General features: G+C 30.3%; 2 protein-coding genes across 4 annotated transcripts; one reads left to right on the forward strand and one right to left on the reverse strand.

The window, feature by feature from the left end:
• Positions 1 to 422: 422 nt before the first annotated feature.
• Positions 423 to 917, forward strand: LOC128034722 (uncharacterized mitochondrial protein AtMg00810-like). Its single transcript, XM_052623549.1, has one exon. The coding sequence runs from the start codon at positions 423 to 425 to the stop codon at positions 915 to 917; it is 495 nt and encodes a 164-aa protein (XP_052479509.1).
• Positions 918 to 15,766: 14,849 nt separating this feature from the next.
• LOC105801286 ((+)-delta-cadinene synthase isozyme XC14) lies at positions 15,767 to 19,016 on the reverse strand. Of its 3 annotated transcripts, none has more exons than XM_052623412.1 (7): positions 18,832 to 19,015; positions 18,338 to 18,614; positions 17,442 to 17,814; positions 17,098 to 17,316; positions 16,828 to 16,966; positions 16,466 to 16,714; positions 15,767 to 16,388 (listed from the first exon to the last, which is right to left on the reverse strand). In XM_052623412.1, exons 1-7 carry the CDS (start codon positions 18,958 to 18,960, stop codon positions 16,095 to 16,097), a joined length of 1,680 nt encoding a protein of 559 aa, XP_052479372.1. In that variant the 5' UTR covers positions 18,961 to 19,015; the 3' UTR covers positions 15,767 to 16,094. The 3 variants fall into 3 exon arrangements, with proteins under 3 accessions (XP_052479372.1, XP_052479371.1, XP_052479373.1); XM_052623411.1 differs by having other exon boundaries at positions 17,442 to 17,817; XM_052623413.1 differs by lacking the exon at positions 17,098 to 17,316 and having other exon boundaries at positions 17,442 to 17,817; positions 18,832 to 19,016.
• Positions 19,017 to 19,842: the final 826 nt, after the last annotated feature.

Here is a 19,842-nt window from a genome sequence, read left to right on the forward strand (position 1 = left end):
CTGGTTTTGAGCAGCAGCATAGTGGTCAGAATTTGGTATGCAGGCTAAAGAAGGCGTTGTATGGTCTTAAACAAGCACTACGAGCTTGGTTCTCTAAACTCAAAAACTTCTTGCTTGCATATCATTTTGTGTTAGCAAAGTCTAATGGCTCTTTGCTTATTCGAAACACTGAAGGTGTGCTGCTATATGTCCTTGTATACGTGGATGACATCATTGTCACTGGTAACCATCAAGGCAGCATCGATGCATTTGTTACAAATTTGGATACATAGTTCTCTTTGAAGGATCTCAGGCCTCTCAGCTATTTTCTTGGTATTAAAGTTGTTCCTACTACTGATGGACCTTTCCTCAATCAACAAAAATATATTCATGATCTTTTAAAGCGAGCTCGAATGGATCAAGCAAAGGGTTCCCCCACGCCAATGGCTACTTCAACAAGTTTGTTGCAGCACGTTGGTAGTGCTATTGACAATGAGTCTGACTATAGGAGCATCGTGGGAGCTCTACAATATGTTGTTACCACTCGGCCTGATATCACCTTTGCTGTTAATAAAGTATGCCAATTTATGCATAAGCCTCTTGATCAGCACTTTAAGGCTGTCAAACGGATTCTTAGATACCTTCAAAATGCTATGGAGTATGGTCTTCAATTTACTACTGTTGTTAACTTGGATCTAGTAGGGTTTTTTGATGCAAATTGGGAAACGAATGTAGATGACAGGCGACCAACCACAGGTTTTTGTGTTTTTCTTAGTGGAAATCCTGTGGCCTGGGGATCCAAGAAGCAACAAGTTGTCTCCAGGTCTACTGCAGATGTTGAGTATCGCGGTTTTGCTCATACTGTTACCAATGTTATCTGGCTGGAATCTCTTTTGTCTGAGTTGCATGTTGTTCCTTCTAAGAAAGCTACAGTTTAGTGTGATAGTTCCGGGGTTGTTGCTGTCTCAGCTAATCCAATATTTCATTCGAAGTTCAAACATGTAGAGTTGGATCTGTTTTTTGTTAGAGAAAAGGTTGCTGCTGGGAAATTGAATGTTGGACATGTGCCAGCTCAAGATCAAGTAGCAAACATCTTCACCAAACCCTTATTTGCTTCTTTGTTTACAAAGTTTCATTCAAGTCTCAAAGTTGTTACTAGACGAGAGCAAATAGCAGAGATTGAGTAGCTGGAGGCATATTAAGGAATAGAAATAGTTGTGGTTGTTGGTAGTTAAGTAACAGATAGTAGTTAGCAGTTACTGAGGTAGTTAACAATTAGTTACTAGTTCGTTTATTAAAGTCTGTATAAATATGGTACCTGATTATTCAACTAAAAATGAATAACAATCAATCTTCTCTTCTTCATGGTCCTTATTATTAATAAACAAAGAAACAAAAAGTTAACAAAAAACAACTAATGTAGCTAATTCAGATTGCAAAATAAAAAATTTTCAAGAAAAAAAGTAAAAATCATATATCTTGCTTCTATTGCGACTTGGACGCGATATGATTTTCCTTCTTTGGATATAGAATCTTCCATATCTTTATAAACATTTAAGATTTCACTATACCACAATTTCATGTAGTTTGGAAGTTGATCAATGCAGTTGGTATCCCACCTACAATATATAAATATATCATCCATTCAAACGGTCAATTCTCTCTATTATTCAATCAATAAAAAACATTTACTTCTAATGATTTGAAGTAAAAGTGGATATATGTTTTATATGACCTTTGAATTGCTTTTGTAAAGATTTCAATTCTTCATATGGGCCATATATATCATAAATATCATCCAAAGTTGATATAAGGCATATCACTTTGGTCGCAAAATTTCTAACAATGGCGTAGTGGGGTTCAAAGTATACACCCAACTTCCAAAAATAACATTCCACAAATCTATCCCTTATAAAAGGAAAATTGATAGCAACATCTAAATCTTTCCACCACCAGAAACAAGAAGAAGAAGATAAAATATGAACTCCTAAACCGGCCTTAAATCTTAAATAAATCATATACCCTAAACCAAAAACCCTAAACAAATTTATTATTATCTCTTTTACAATTATTTTAAATAATAATATTTTAATTTTTCCATGTGTTTTATTTCAAATTATTTCTACGTGTCATTATTTTTTTCTAAAGATTTTAAATATTAAATTAGAAATAAATTGAATTTTATTTAATATGAATAAACCAATTAAGATAAAATATTTTTAGCGGTGCTTTTCCAAAAACGCCGCTAAATCCCCGAAAGCTCAGAAAACGGCGTCATTGGGCTTAGGTTTTTTTGCGGCGCTTTCCCAAAAACGCCGCTAAAGCCCTGAGCATTAGCGGCGCTTTCTTAAAAACGCCGCTAAATCCCTAAAAGCTCGAAAACGTCGTTGGCCTTAGGTTTTTGCGCGCTCAAAACGCCGCTAAAGCCCTGAGCATTAGCTGCGCTTTCTTAAAAATGCCGCTAAATCCCCGAAAGCTTAGAAAACGGAGTCGTGGGGCTTAGGTTTTTTTGCGGCGCTTTCCCGAAAATGCCGCTAAAGCCCTGAGCATTAGCGGCGCTTTCCTATAAACGTCGCTAAATCCCCGAAAGCTCAGAAAACGACGTCGTTGGGCTTAGGTTTTTTATGGCGTTTTCCGCCCGCTAAAGCCCTGAGCATTAGCGGCGCTTTCTTAGAAACTCCGCTAAATCCCCGAAAGCTTGGGAAACGACGTCGTTGGGCTTAGGTTTTTTGCGGCGCATTCTCAAAAACGCCGCTAATGCTTATTTTCAACGGCGTTTTCCGTAATGCGCCGCTAATGATCGATCGTTAGCGGCGTTTTTTATCCAAACGCCGCTAAAAACGCCACTAAAAGCCTGTTTTGGTGTAGTGCCACAAATCTATCCCTTATAAAAGAAAAATTGATAGCAACATCTAAATCTTTCCACCACCTGAAACAAGAAGAAGAAGAAATTATGATATATATATATATATATATATACATATATATTATTAGTCGATATGTGTATTGGCTAGGGTATGAATAAGAGTGTTTTTTGGCTTGACTTATGGAAATCTTTACCACTATCGGTTACCTGATTATCTTGTTTATCTCCTTGTGTAAATGTTGTAAGATTTTGAAATCTAACTTTGCAAATTTCATTAAATTTTCATCTTGGGTACCGTATCCTTCATATATGGAAATGTAGCTCCTAGCAATCAACCTCGGCAAGCTCTTGCGAAGGGGTCGCTTTAGAGCATTAGCAATTTGTGTGTAGAGAGGATAGTCTACTGTAGTTTCTGCCAACTTCAGATGAAATGTAGTGAAGGAAAGGACTTCTTCTAATATATTTTCTCCATGTAGTTGAAAGTCTGTAGCTTCATACAATTCTAGCATTCCTTTCACATCACCAATTAAAGACTCTTTGAAATTTCCATTCTCATCTTTGAATTTGTTAAATGTGGCTGCTTAATCATCAAACAATTTTGAGACGTTATTTTTTAAGTTCCCCTTTGTAAATTTAAAATATATTTATGGAAGGATTCGGATTTCAACATCTAATCACCTTTTAATAATTCAATTATAATTTTATTAAAAGGATTTTACAAATTTGTATTCAATAAATAAAATTGGTTCATTCAAGTTTACAATAACTTAAAATCTCAAGCTTAGTTCACTTAGTTCATACAATTCAATATTTAAAATATTAAGTTTAGTCAAAATGGTGAGTCCTCTAATTATGGATTGAAATAGTTCAATCCATCGTACTGGTTAAATCAATTGATTATATTAAAAATTAATATAAAATAAGTATTAAATATAATGTATTTGATTAAGGACAATTGACCTGTCTGTCCACTATGGGTACATTAAAAACTCCATAGTGTGGTTAGACAGCTGCCACGTCTTTATACTATATTCAAAACTAAAAATTAACTAAAGGTCGGAAGTTAAAACCTAATCACATATATTAATTTTTTGGTTAAAATATGTTATAAGTTCTTATACTTTTCATGAGTTTCTAATTTAGTCTCTATCCTTTTATTTCTAGGAATTTAGTTTCTCTATTTTTCTTATTTCAAAATTTTAGGTCCAATTGTTGATACTATTAAAATTATTTTGTTAAATCCAAGCTTATTACTACTTCATTTTTAGTTACTTAACTACCAAGTGAGAATTTTTATTATTTTATTAAAATTTTACCACGTCAGTTTTTTTTTGTTAAATTGAAGTTTATTATTTTGTTAAATGAATCACTTAAAATTTAACGATAAAAAGTTAACAGTGTTAACAATTAGACTTGAAATTTGAAATTTGAAAAGTACAGAACTAAATTCATAGAAAATAAAAGTGCAGTGACTAAATTCTAAATTTATGAAGAGTATAGGGACTTATGGCATATTTTAACCTAATTTTTATTGAAATTTTAAAGGAAAAGGTTTAAAGAATTTTCTTCTTGATTTTTATGATTAGAAAATCATGATAATTCTGGATTGAACCATCTACAAATTCTTAGATCAAGAGGTCCCTCGTTTTTCAACAGTCCTTAAATAGTGGTATCTAGCGTGTCTAAAATTTAAATGGTTTAAATATGCTAAAGGTCTATGTATTCTTTTGAAATTTAAAATTTAGTCCCAATACTATAATTTTAAGAAATTGAATCCTTGTATTTTTTTATTTAAAATCTTGGTGCCTCCATATAATTTTTCCGTTAAAGTATCAAAGGTAAAATAACATTTTAGCCCTCAATATTTATAGTAGTTTTTAAGGTTAAAAAGAGTTATTGCACCTTTGACACTTGTTAACTTTCACGACAAAAATAGATGGAAGTACTAAGATTTTTAAATAAAAAAAAAGGGATTTAAGGTCTCAAAATTAAAATATAAAGACTAAATTTTAAGTTTTAAAAGAATACAGTAACCTTTGACACGTTTAAACCGATTTAAATTCCATAACTTTTTTTGTTACCAGATTTGCTTTTAAAAAACTAAGACATACCACAATGAACATGGAAACCATGCTCTCTTAGCAGGCGAAATCGAACAGCAGTAGTGTAAAGATCATCACCATCAATCTCAATATGATTGCAATGATGATGGTATATAATTTGCAAGGCCTCTTCTATCTCTTTCTCGAAATGGTAAGCCACACCTAAGCGTTGGACTGCATCAATTATATGCAACTTTTGGGACGATTTATCCATATTTGCCACTAAAATTCTCCTCACTTCTTGCTTCACTTCTTCGTACTCGTGTTGAGTTCCAGCATCCATATCCTATTCAAATCTAAAGCTTTATATTAATTTTAAATTATTCACATGCATGTATCCGACACATTGAAATGAGAACAGATGTATGTCTCTTCAACTACGGAAATAGTTTTAAAAATTATAATACATTTGTATGAAACACATATTAGCACTTACATCAAATCTAAACAATATAGACATATGATGTCACACAAACTCAAATTAAAATTGATTGTCATACGTCCGAATATACCATTTGAGAAGGAGAAGAGAGGAAAACGTCCCCCCAAAAGCTAGCTTTAAAATTGGACAAATGACGATTTTCCTTGGAGGTGTTACCATGTTGAGATGGAACAAGATTTGTAGAAATTGGAGAAGACATTTTGTTTAGAATGGTAAAAGCTGTTTTGAGTTTTGTGTGATCCAAATGCTTTTATGAGTAGCTTGTATTTATAGGCACCATCCTTTGAGTTTTTTCACCTTACTGCATATTGATTTTAGATTTATTTCTTATCATTTGCAGATGACTTGTTGATTTTATTTTCCAAGTTAGATGACTTGTTTGTTTTGGTTCTACTTAATAGTCTTTTACATTATTTATTGCGAAACTTATTAAGTACAATGAGAAGGTTGTCAAATCTACCAATATTAATAAATCTATATAAGCTTAATTAAATATTTATTTAAAAGTTTTTTAGGGTAAACTACAAAAATAGTCACTTTTGTTTACCTCAGGTTACATTTTAGTCACTTATGTTTGAAATGTTACGTTTTAGTCACTTATGTTATTATTTTGTTACGAAGTGATCACTCTTCCATTAAGTTCCGTTATCTCACTAACGGTAATCCTACGTGGCAGTCTAACTAGATTTTAAGTGACAACTTGGATTTCCTAATGGGATGAGAATAGATTTTTATTTAAATAAATTTAATTAATTAAAAATTTTAAACTCTAAATCTTAGTTAAAAAACCGTTCATCTCCCCCTTTTTTTTAGTTTTCTTTTTCAGTTGACTAAGAAAGCTATTATCATCAGAATTTTTTATTCACCTACAAAAACAAAAGAGGATTCAATGAAGGGTCCAGGTATTTCTTCTTCACTGACAAATTTATGTTCTAAGACTTAAAATCAAGTGGTTGTCGACAAATTTATATAATAAGATGAACTGCGATGATTGCAACATGTGAAAAAATGGTGTTCCAGTTAACATCCTAGAATGAAAAGCCAAAACAATTTGTTTTTGTAGGTGAATAAAAAATTCTGATGATAATAGCTTTCTTAGCCACCTGAAAAAGAAAACTAAAAAAAAGGGAGAGATGAACGGTTTTTTAACTAAGATTTAGAGTTTAAAATTTTTTAATTAATTAAATTTATTTATTTAATTAAAAATCTATTCTCATCCCATTAGGAAATCCAAATTGGCACTTAAAATCTAGTTGGACTGTCACGTAGGATTACCGTTAGGGAGATAACGGAACTTAACGGAAGAGTGATCACTTCGTAACAAAATAATAGCATAAGTGACTAAAACGTAACATTTCAAACATAAGTGACTAAAATGTAACCTGAGGCAAATAAAAGTGACTATTTTTGTAGTTTACCCTTTTTTTTATTTTCTTCATCTGCTTTTATTCAACATTATGATGTAATTTGTTTATTGTATATAAAACTTATGCACCATCACTATATTTAAATATAATATCTTTTAAGGAACTAAAAGACAATATTTTACTAACTTTGAAAACTAATATCATATATCAATTTTTAAGACATGCAAATATTATTCTACACTCAATCACATACTATATCATCTCTAATTTAAGTGAATTTTAATTAAAATAATTAAAAATGGGGAAAATGTTGAAACTATATGCTAGAAAAACATAACAAAAATAAATAATATTTGAAAATGCTTAAATCATTAATTAAAAATAAAAAAATTGATAAACATCATAAGCACAAATTCAAAAACAGAACCTAAAATCAACCATTAAAAATCTTTTAAAAAACATTAATAAAAATCAAAATTTGAAAATTTATATCCACCATTAGTGGTTTTATCAAGTTCTGAAATTTGATTAAAAATTTAAAATAGAATTAGAAAATTAAAATTAAAAAGAAACAAATTTACTTGCCTAGAAATTAAAAGAATTAAAAAATGACTACATAAAAACAAAACGTGATTTGAAAGCAAAAAAAAAAAAAGACGACTAAATTTAAAAAAAAAACTAAAATGATTTAATGTTATAAAAGAAGAAAACATGTTTATTTATTAATTCTTTAATCTATTAAGTAATTAAATTAAAGTTAAATTAAGTTAGAGAAGATATTCAATATGGATGAATGTATAATAACTTTTACATTTTAAATGTTGATGATGTGGCATTTTATTATTGGTGCCTAAAACTATATATTTTAGGATCATCCTAATATAGTTTATTCTTATTTTCTTTTATTTAAACTAGGTTAAAGTATCTAGAGGTCCTTGTATTATAGGAACTAGGTCAAATTAGTTCTTTTATTATTAAATAGATTAATTTAGTACTATACTATTAAAAAGAACCAATTAAGTCTCCATATTAAGTTTTTGAATTGTCCTGCTAAGTGCCAATCAAAGCGGCTACTTCTATCATCCCTGTGACAGTTCATTAACTTGTCATATTTTGAGTTAGAAATTTATTGAAACAAAATCTTTGAACTTTGAATTGTGTTGATATTTTTAATGTACGAAAGCTCAACTTTGAAGACTAATCCATTTAAAGTAATTAGTTTTGGAGATTGGATTTGTTCAGATCAAACAATTAAACCCCTCGAATTGTGGATAATTGACCGAGATTGATTTGACGACTTCTTTTAAGAATGAAGCTCCAACTGTCATTTTACATTGGTCTTTATTTAGCATATTGCTTTTACTATTTTATAGTTGCTATTACTGAAGGGTTGAGTTGTAATAGATTGCTAGTATCTTAGTGTAGCGACTTAATTTTGAGTGTTGTCGAAAAATGCAGTTTTGAAACCTTATTTCCATAAACCGAGTCCGTGAGGTTGACATATAAAGTTTGAAGAAGTTATTGTGAAAATATATTGAAGATAGGTTAAGAAATTTAACCGAAAAATAATTAATTAACGCTCATGGACTAAATTATAAATGTCCAATGCTGTTGAGTTTTAATTTAAAGTACTTAAGGACCTAGTTAGCAATAATCTAAAGGGCCTAAATGGTTATCTAACCATTAAATTGAATTGAGATAGTGAAAATTCACGGAAATCCACTTGCTTTTAATTAATTTCATTAATTAACTAGTAAAATAGATTAATGATTAATAAAGTTGCGCATGTGAGATTTTTTATTAGAGTGAAGGAGATGGGATTGTCAGAATCGCTTGATGATACCGAAAGGAAAAGTAGAGAGATGGAAAGGGTGAGGATGGAATCAAAATAAGAAAATGAGGATAAGATTTAGGGCAAGTTCTTCATTGCTTAGAAAAAATATTTTTGACTCCAAAAGTACTTTTGGAAGAAAAGTTGTAAAGAACGAGCTGCTTTTGGTTGAAATTTTTAGCTTTTCAGAGTTGTTTTTCAAAAGCACTTCTGAAAATGAGAAGCTAAATATTTTAGCTTTTCCTCTCCCAAAAGCATTTTTAGTGCTTAATTACTTTTTCACCCCTCCAATAACATAGTATTTTCTTTTTTTTTCTTGGTGCTTAATTACAAATGTGTTAAAATCATTAATTAAAAATAAAAAATATTTTTAAAATACTAGTTACAAATATTTGATGGTTATATTTAAATATTTAAAATATAGTTTATATATTCTAATTAAATTTTATAAATAATTAATAATTATTGCTTTAAAATATTTAAAATTTATATTTCAGATATTAAAATATTAACAACAAGTTATAATAATTTTTTATATTCTTACTAAAATATAATAATATTAACTAATTTAAATATTATTTAAATGCATATTTGTTACTTGATAGTAACATGTTTAAAATGGACATTTTATTTCTCAAAAGTACTTTTTGACAGCAATGCTAAACACTTAAATTTTAAATCAAACTTTTCAAAAGTACTTCTCAAAAACAATGAAAAACTGACCCTTAGTTGAATCGGGATTGACGTTAAGAACGAGGCCAAAAATATCGTCGGAGGGGAGACTAAACGGGGTTGACGAAGTAATTAATGTAATATTCCTCGAGAAAGAAAATGATGATGATGGATGTCAGAGAACGTGGGAAAATGAAGCAAATGGGGAAGAGGAACAATTGTATGGGTTTGGGGCTGGCAACAATGTTGGGAAGGAGGAAGATAATAGATGTCGTGATCAGGCTAGAGAACATGTTATTAATTTGGGCCTAGTGTCATGGGCTGCAATTCAAAACCCTTGACTATTGCACTAAATGTATTCGATGGAGGTTGTCGAAATCTTTTTTATGAGACGGTCGACTTTTTATTTTAAAATATAAAAAAAATGGGAGTCGCCACCAATCATTTTTTCATAATATGCGATCAGCTCACCTCGTAATTTTATGGTTTTAATAAACAATTTGATTTACTAAAGCAACGATTTTTTGTCTATAAACTTCAAGAAATGAGTTCGGGAGTCGGTTACGCACAAGAAAGGATTAGCACCCTCACAACGTCCAAAATTGGTACCTAATTGATTAATTAATATCTTAATGTCGAAAGTTAAAAACTCGAAAAGAATTTAAAAATAAGATCCTTCTTTATATCTAAGTATTTTCTAATAAAAACGTGCAAAATGTCATCTTATCTCGAAGTAACAAAAGAGTTGTATCTTGTAAGTCACGATACAATATCTCGAATACCAGAAAATAAGCTTTCCTTTTATTTTATTAATTAATCAAATCTTGTGTATTTAAATTTTAAAAGTATGTTCGGTTATTTAAGTTCAATGAGAAAATCAAATCCCCGTAAGTTAGGGTATAACTTCTCGAATCGCCAAACACGAAACATTGCCTATTTTTAAAATTCCTTTTTTGAATAATAATAAACCGTTTTTTAAATCGATATGTGTTTTTAGTCGGGAATGGTACATCAACGGACGAACACATCTAAATTCAATGCATAAAATAGAGATAAAAGGGACAATGCATAATAGGATGATAACAATAATGAAAATGACAATAATGATAATAATAATAATACCAATAACGATAATAAAAATAATAACAATAATAAATAATCTAATTTTTAAAAGTAAATGACAAAAATAAATAGATAAAAAGTAATAAGTAACAGAATGATAAATATGTAGATAAATAGATATACATAATATTAAGTTTAAATATTTAAAAGTAGAAGTAATAAACAAATAATATGAACAATAAACGACTAAATAACATAAAAATAAATGAATAAATAAATAAAACAAGTAAATAACATTAAATTTAAAATATAAAAGAAACGAATAAAAGAATAGTAAATAAATAAGTACACAATTAAATAAAATCTTTCATAAAAATTTGAATTAAATGGGACAAGAACTAAATTATAATAAAGATGAAATTAATAGTAAAAATTGCGATAAAATAAGCAAATAAGGACTAAAGTATAAGGCGCGAAAATCCATAGGGACTGAATGTGAAATTATTCCTGGCCCTTATGCGCAACGTTTCATCTAGCAAGGAGAAGGATTAAATTAAAAATGAAACAAAATTGAAGGGCCAAATTTAAAAGGAGAAAAAAAGAATTAGGACCAAAATAAAATACGCGTAAAGGGGCAAGGACTAAATGGAGAATTATCCCTCATCCCTAAAGCGGCGCCGTTCTTCATAGAACTAAAATGAAACAAAAATAAAATTATAAGGTAAATTTAAAAAATGAAAAATACTGGATCGCAAACTAATTAAAAAGCGGAAGGGCTAAAAGTGTAATTAGACCCTTCTGTAAAAACACGCGGATCTTGAAGTTGGAGCGTGTTGGGTTTCGAGTCGGAGGCAAAAATGACGCCGTGAAGTTACAGTGGAGTAGATTAAAGCCACAAATTTTATCTCCTAGAAGTTACAGTGGAGTAGATTGAATATGGTGAATCTTATCTCCCTGAAGTTGCAGTGGAACATATTAAAGCTACAAATTTTATCTCCCTAAAGTTGCAGTGGAGCAAATTGAATATAGAGAATCTTATTTCCCTGAAGTTGCAGTGGAACAGATTAAAGCTACAAGTTACAAATCTTATTTCCTGAAGTTACAATGGAGCAGATTGAAGATAGCGAATCTTATATCCATGAAGTTGCAGTGGAACAGATTAAAGCTACGAGTTATAAATCTTAACTTCCAAAAGTTACAGCGGAGTAGATTAAAGCTACTAATATTATCTCCCCAGAGTTGCAGTGGAGTAGATTGAAGCGATAAATCCTGCACCTCTGAAGTTGCAGTGGGTTAGGATAAGGCTACTTGGAAAGAGAAACACCAAAGAAGTCAAGATTCAGCGAGACCAGGCAAAATTGGCCCTTTTTAAGGTCTTTGCTCAATTCTCATTACACGTCAACGAGCAAAGAGAAGCAGCTGTAACAGACCATTTTTGCTCGGGCCCAACCAAAAAGCAAACCAAAATAATATAACAGAATCTGTTACAGTCCAATTACAAAATTACAAGCCCAAAACAAAAAAACCCTAATGGCCCAGGCCCAATAACCCAAACAAAATTTTTAATAAAAAACCCTAAAATCTCTAGCAGCACTGCCGCCTCCACGTAGCCACGACAGCGTGAACGTCGCCCGAGGACTGAAGCCTCGGGAGTGCCTCTCCCCACTGTCAGCCACCTGCAAAACAGAAAGTAAGAGACAGAAGCAAACACAAAAAAATAGAATGCAAGGACACAAGAACAGTAGATGAACAGTGGCAAAAAAAGTAGAAATCAAGTATGTAATCCGGCTATAAAGGCTGGCTTCGAAATGTAATTTTTTGGACACATAAGAAAAATAGCAAGAGAAATACAAAAAACAAAAACAACAGGGAGAAATATCAAAGGTAGTCTATTTCTTTTATTTTCAAGAAAAGAAAAAAGAAAGTAATAAATAAAAATAGAAGTTTACTTGTCGCTCCGTCTCCTACTGTTGCCGGAGACTGCTTGTTTTCCTCTTTTCTTCCCTTTGTTTTAGGAAACTTTCGGTCTTAGATCAGAATTTTTTATTTTAAAAAAGGGAGGGATTAAAAAGGCCACCTTTTTTGACCACCGGAGGTGACGGCCGCTGTCGCCGATGACCGGTGGCCATAGTGGCTCAAAGTGGCCGGATTTTGGAGAGTTGAGAGAATAGAGGTTTTTTGAAATTTTTTTAAAGGCTACGTTTGAAAATTTTTTTTTTTGGAAAATTTTTGATATTTATAGGGCTACCAACACGACGTCGTTTTGAAGCATAAACTGATCTGACCCGACCTAGCAAGATCAGCGTGTTTTTTACAGGGAGGTCTAATTGCGCCTTTAGCCCTTTCGCTTTTTATTTATTTTTCAATCCAGTCATTTTTCATTTTTTAATTTATACCCTATGATTAATTTTGTTTCGATTCGGTCCCTTAAGGAACGACGAGTTTTGGGACAAGGAATAATTTCCCAGTTAGTCCCTCCTCTTTTACGCGTATTTAATTTTAGTCCTTATTCAATTTTATTATTTAATTTATTATAATTTATACCTTTAATTCCATTTAGATTTCAATTTAGTCCTTCATTCAATTAATTTCATCCTTTTATATTTGTTTTATCTATTTATTTATTTATTATTCTTTTACTTTTTAAATACCTAAATTTAATATTATTTATATTTGTTATATCTATTTATTTGTTTATCATTCTTTTACTTTTCAAATACTTAAATCTAATTTTTTATATTTTTTATCTATTTATTTATTATTCTTTTACTCTTTAAATATCTAAATTTAATATTATTTATATTTGTTTATTATTCTTTAACTTTTAAATACTTAAATTTAATATTATTTATATTATTTATCTATTTATTTATTTATTTATCATTTTTACTTCTAAAATACTTAAATTTAATATTATGTATATTTGTTTTATCTATTTATTTATTATTCTTTTACCTTTTTATTTAGATTTGATGTTACTTATACTTCCCTTTCGTTAAGCACCTTTCATTTTCATTTTTATTTTAAGTTATGTTATTTATTTTGTTGTTAATGCCATGAATTAATATTCTTATTATTGCTATATTTACATTATTATTATAGTATTTATCCATTTATTTATTTTATTATTCTAATATAAATGTTCTACCCACATGGTCATCTTATATTATTTCATTGTCACTATATCATATATTAAGTTTAAGCATTTATCCATGTGTATATTATACCTGAATAAATTAAAAACACATCAGTTTAAGTGTTGCGTTTGTTTTTTTCACGCGATGCATAAAAAAGGAAAATTTTTAAGCCAAGACAAATGTTCGTTATTTTGAATTTAGTAAAGTCGTGTTCCTAACTTACGGAATATGACTTCCTTCTAAAATCGAGATAGTAGAATATTTTCTTTAAAATAAATAAAAACGAGATTTAAGTAATGATCAATTGGTGTTTATTCTCGTTTTCGAGGATTTAAAGCATTGTGTCCTAACTTAAGGGACATGATCCTCTTTCTCGGTTAACTTGAATTAAGCCATTTTCGTAAAAATTACTTTAGTTAGGTAGTGCCTTAATACAAAAAGGATCGTGTTTTTAAACTCTTTTCAAATTTTTAATTCGCGACACTAAGACATTAATTAATCAACTAGGTACCAATTTTGGGCGTTACGATGGTGCTAATCCTTCCTCGTGTGTAACCAACTCTCGAACCCATTTTCTGAATTTTGTAGACCAAGAAATTGTTGTTTTAGTAAATCAAATCGTTTATTAAAACGATCAAATTACGAGGTGACCTGATCACATCTCATAAAAAAGATAGGTGGCGACTCCCATTTTTCATAAAAATAAAGGTCGATTTTAAAAAGGTCTCGACCGCTATTAAATGGATTGATTTAGTCCTATACTATTAAAAAGAATAAATTAAGTCCAAATTCTAACAAAGCTAACATTTATTGTATAAAAAAAGTCTTGAAAAGTATTGTTTTTAATTGCAATCCAATTCCAAATAAAATATTTCATTTGAAGAACCATAAAAACTTTATAAATATCAACTTTGTTAAACAATGAATAATATTTTGATAAAGTGAATGTTAACTTTATTCCAATTTGACTGTATTTGGCTTTTTTAAATAGTAGGACTAATTTGATCAATTTCTTATACATAGAGGGACCTCTAAGGTAGGTACATTCTCAGTTATATTTCTTTCTCAAAAATTTTTAGCCCGTTTCTTAGGCCGGGCCAGCCAGTTCAAATATGGGCTCGAGATTTTGCCTGAGCAGGACAGGGAAAAATATGGGACCCGAAACTGCACACGCCCGACACATTTTTAATTAAAATTAAAATTATATTTTTATTAAAATTAAAACTAATTGTTATTAAAATTAATTGTTATCAAAATTAATTGTTATTAAAATTGTATCAAATTATATATATATTTTTGTACTAGTCAACATTTTGTAAAATCTAACATTTTGTTAATAAAATTATTAATTGTTAATTGTATTAATTGTTACTAAAATTATCAAATTATATTAAATTATTAATTATTAATTGTTACTAATATTTTGTTAGTAAAATTATTAATTGTTAATTGTATTAATTGTTAGTAAAATTATCAAATTATATCAAATTATTAATTATTAATTGTATTAATTGTTGTAACAAAATCTAACATTTTGTAACTTAAAATAAAACTAAAACTAGTATATTTTAAAAATAAAAAATACATATTTAATATATTTTCGGGCCGGGCCCGGGCCAAAATAATTTTGCCCGAGGCCCGGCCCGTTTTCTAAATGGGCCTCATTTTTTGCCCAAGCCCATATTTCGGCCTATATTTTTACCCAAACCCTCCCATATTTCGGGCGAGCCGTCGGGCCGGGACAACAATAAAAAACACATCGACTAGCACAAGACCATCCTTGAAACAAATATTGGTTTATAAAAGCTGTATAAGCGGTGGGATTCATGTTTATGATGGGCCTTGAGATTTGATATTACTGCTTGGTTTAGGAGTAAGGAGTTTTATTTGTACGTGTGTTTCGCATTTGGTCTTGGTGTGTTTTGAAGTTGTCTTAGGTTCGTTTTGTTTCGGGAATACGTTAGCTTGGATTTTGGCATTTTCTTGTGTTTTGCTCTAATCTCGTTAACTTTATGCAAGCTTTGTGACCTTTGGGTTATTAATAAAATTCTGATTTAACCAAAAACAAAAACCTAATTTACTTTATTTCCTTTAATATTAGAAACATAAATACATCTGAAAACACATCTTAAGACCACAGAGGATTAACTAAGCATCACCTTCACTTCCAATAGAAACAAATCTAGCCTTCTCATCCAACAAAAACCATCACAAACAAAAAGCATCAACTTTTATTAATACGGAAGAGACAATACATATAATAAAAAAAGGAGCTCACTTTTCTTGTTTTGGATTTGGGAATTAAATCTGATAATGAACCTTCATCAAGTTTTATTAATACAAAAGAGACAATACATAATACAAACTTAAACAACTGGAGCTACTTGAATTTAAAGCAACATGACCAACACTAAAAGACAACGACAATGGACGCAAACACAAACACAATCCCAGTGACACTAGACAGCTCTAAAACTCCAGCACATGCCAAGAGATTGAAGAGCACCATAAAACAACACACTGACAAGTAATTATTTATTTTGCAAATGAGCTGACAGCTTAAGGATAAGAGAATAATCTTCTGCATGTCACTTTTCAAAAGTGAGTTAATGTTCATTTGAACCTTAAATTCTTGATCAAATTGGGATTGAATCTATCAGCAAAGCAGTGATGCTAGTTTTTGCTGACTCCCCAACTTGCGTATAAGCATCTTCGCCCGTGTAAAGGAGATCAATGAACCTTGCAAGGTTTAGAATTCGATTAAGAGCCGATGTTGGTGCTGCTGTTGGTTTCAAGAACTCTTCATTTATATCCTTCCAAGCATTGTTTATTTGCTTGTATAACTCATCGTAGGCCTCTTGCATTGACACCCCATATTGTTTCATGTAACACTCCACTGCTGAGGACACATGTACTCTCTCTCTCTCAACCTACAATAAACATAACTTAATTTGAGCTAATGTAGAGCTGTGTCAGATAATAAAAATATACAAATAAATTATTGTACCTTGTGGCCAACAATATCACTCATCAGCCTACAAATGGTGCATGAAGCTCTGACAATCTTAGGGTCATTAAATGCCCAATTGAATGTCTCTTTTGTTATGCTATCTTCCATGCCAACAAAAGATGAAATCGTAAGATTCCAATAACCACAAGAGATTAATGCAATCGGCATATACTCCTCCATTGTTGGTATGTAATTTTCATGCAACCATTTGGCCTCAACATAGTAAACTTGAGATTGTCGTTTCATCTATTAACAAACAAAGAAACAAAAAGTTAGCAAAAACCAAATAATGTAGCTGATTAAGATTGCAAAATAAGAATTTTTTTCAAGAAAAAAAAGAAAGTAAAAATCAGATATACTGCTTCTACTGCGACTTGGACGCGATATGATTTTCCTTCTTTGGACATCAAATCTTCCATATCTTTATAAACATTTAAGGTTTCACTATACCACAATTTCATGTAGTCTGGAAGTTGATCAATGCAGTTGGTATCCCACCTACAATATATCAATATATCATCCATTCAAATGGTCAATTCTCTCTATTATTCAATTCAATAAAAAACATTTACTTCTAATGATTTGAAGTAAAAGTTAGTAAGTAAATGTGGATATATATTTTATATGACCTTTGGATTGCTTTTGTAAAGATTTCAAGTTCTTCGTATGTGCCATACGCATCATAAATATCATCCAAAATTGATATGAGGCATATCACTTTGGTAGCAAAAGTTCTAGCAATGGCATAGTGGGGTTCAAAGTATACACCCAACATCCAAAAATAACATTCCACACATCTATCCCTTATAAAAGGAAAATTGGTTGCAACATCTAAACCTTTCCACCACCTAAAACAAGAAAAAGGAAGAAATTATGATACATATATATTATTAGTAGACCTGTGTATTGGCTAGGCTATGAATAAGGGTTTTATTGGGCTTCACTTATGGAAACCTCTAGTACTATCGATTACCTGTTTATCTTGTTTATCTCCATCTTGTGTAAATGTTGTAAGATTTTGAAATCTAACTTTGCAAATTTCATCAAATTTTCATCTTGGGTACCGTATGCCTCATATATGGAAATGTAGCTCCTAGCAATCAACCTCGGCAAGCTCTTGCGAAGGGGTCGCTTTAGAGCATTAGCAATTTGTGTGGAGAGAGGATAGTCTACCGTAGTTTCTACCAACTTCAGATGAAATGTAGTGAAGGAAAGGGCTTCTTCTAATATATTTTCCCCATGCAGTTGAAGGTGTGCAGCTTCATACAATTCTAGCATGCCTTTCACATCACCAATTAAAGATTCTTTGAAATTTCCTTTCTGATCTTTGAATTTGTTAAATGTCTCTGCTAAATCGTCAAACAATTTTGAGACGCAATTTGCAAATGTAAAATTTTTTTTATGGAAGTCAAAGAATGCTTATTAAAATAGAAACAGAAATAAATTTTAAACTGAAAATTATTATTGCTTGACCTGAATGAACACCAAGATGATATATCTATACACAAATAGAACAACTAGTTATGAAAACTGTTTAACAGAAGTAGTTGTAACAGACTAACAGTTCACAACTTCTAATAAGAAGGATTCCGACTTTAAAATCCAATCACCTTTTAATTCAATTATAATTTTAATCCAATCACCTTTTAATCAAATTTGTATTCGATAATAAAATTGGTTCATTCAATATTACAATAACTTTAAATCTAATGCTTGGTTCAATTATTTCATACAATCTAATCTTTAAAATATCAAGTTGAGTCAAAATGGTGTGTTGGATTCAACAATTTCAATCCATAGACTGGTTAAACCAATTGATTATATTTAAAAATTTTAATATAAAATAAGTATTAAATATAATAACCATACCACAGTGAACATCGAAACCATGCTCTCTTAGCAGGCGAAATCGAACAGCAGTAGTGTAAAGATCATCACCATCAATCTCAATATGATTACAATGATGATGGTATATAATTTCCAAGGCGTCTTCTATCTCTTTCTCGAAATGGTAAGCCACACCTAAGCGTTGGACTGCATCAATTATATGCAACTTTTGGGACGATTTATCCATATTTGCCACTAACATTCTCCTCACTTCTTGCTTCAGTTCTTCGTACTCTTGTTGAGTTCCAGCATCCATTTCCTATTCAAATCAAAGCTTTATATTAATTTTAAAATTATTCACATGCATGTATCCGACACATTGAAATGAGAACAGATGTATGTCTCTTCAATTACGAAAATAGTTTTTAAAAATTGAATACAGTTGTATGAAACACATATTAGCACTTACATCAAATGTAGGTATATGATGTCACACAAACACAAATTAAAAGTGATTATCATACGTCCGAACATACCATTTCAGAAGTAGAAGAGAGGAAAATGTCCCCCCAAAAGCTAGGTCTAAAGTTGGCCAAATGACGATTTTCCTTGGACGTGTTACCATCATGAGATGGAACAAGATTCGAAGAAATTTGAGAAGACATTTTTGTTTAGTATGGTAAAAGCAAGTTTGAGTTTTGTGTGATCCAAATGCTTTTATGAGCAGCTTGTATTTATAGGCACCATCCCTTGAGTTCTTTCAGCTTACTGCATATTGATTTTAGATTTCTAGATGACTTGTTGATTTTACGTTCCAAGTTGATAACTTGTTTGTTTTGGTTCTACGTAATATTCTTTTACTTTATAGATTACGAAGTTAGACTTATTAAGTACAATGAGAAGGTTTTCAACATTCAAAAGTTTTAGGTTTTACTCAACATTGATAATGTAATTTATTTATTGCGTATAAAACTTATGCACCATCATTATATTTAAATATAATATTTTTAAGGGAAAAAAACAAGGGTTTTACTAACTAAAGTCATTAATCAGCAATTACACCCTACCTTCACGTGGTTTTAATGAAAGATACCGCTTTCAAACTGCACGACACCGTCTTCACGTGGTTTTAATGGAAAATATCGCCTTCAATTTGCTTTAAACGTATAATTTTTTTTGGAATAATTTCTATTAGAATATTTTAAAATATTCAGTTTTTAGATATCAATAAAATAACTGTCATATCATCAAATTTTAAAGACATATAAATATTATTTTATATTCAATTACATATAATATCATCTCTAATTTAATTTAACTTTAATTAAAATGATTAAAATTTTAGAGAAAATGTTGAAACTATATGCCAGAAAAAACATAACCAAAAATAGATAAAATTTGAAAAACTTAAATCAATAATTAAAATTTTAAAATGATAAAAAATCATATGCTCGAGTTGAAAAAAACCTTAAAATCAACCATTAAAAATCTAGAAAAATACACTTGTAAAAAAATCAAAATTTGAAATATTATAGAAATTAAAAGAA

This window comes from Gossypium raimondii, chromosome 11 (assembly GCF_025698545.1).
Source record: "Gossypium raimondii isolate GPD5lz chromosome 11, ASM2569854v1, whole genome shotgun sequence".
In the NCBI taxonomy this organism is placed as follows: Eukaryota; Viridiplantae; Streptophyta; class Magnoliopsida; order Malvales; family Malvaceae; genus Gossypium; species Gossypium raimondii.

Excerpts from the sequence above, each read along its gene's own strand:
- LOC128034722 (XM_052623549.1), top strand. The coding sequence starts at position 423 with ATGGCTACTTCAACAAGTTTGTTGCAGCACGTTGGTAGTGCTATTGAC.
- LOC105801286 (XM_052623411.1), bottom strand. The coding sequence starts at position 18,960 with ATGTCTTCTCAAATTTCTTCGAATCTTGTTCCATCTCATGATGGTAAC. Across the intron at positions 17,317-17,441 it reads GAGATAAACAAGATAAACAG|GTGGTGGAAAGGTTTAGATG; the intron begins GTAATCGATAGT and ends TTCTTGTTTTAG. Across the intron at positions 16,715-16,827 it reads TCCAAGTCGCAGTAGAAGCA|ATGAAACGACAATCTCAAGT; the intron begins GTATATCTGATT and ends GTTTGTTAATAG.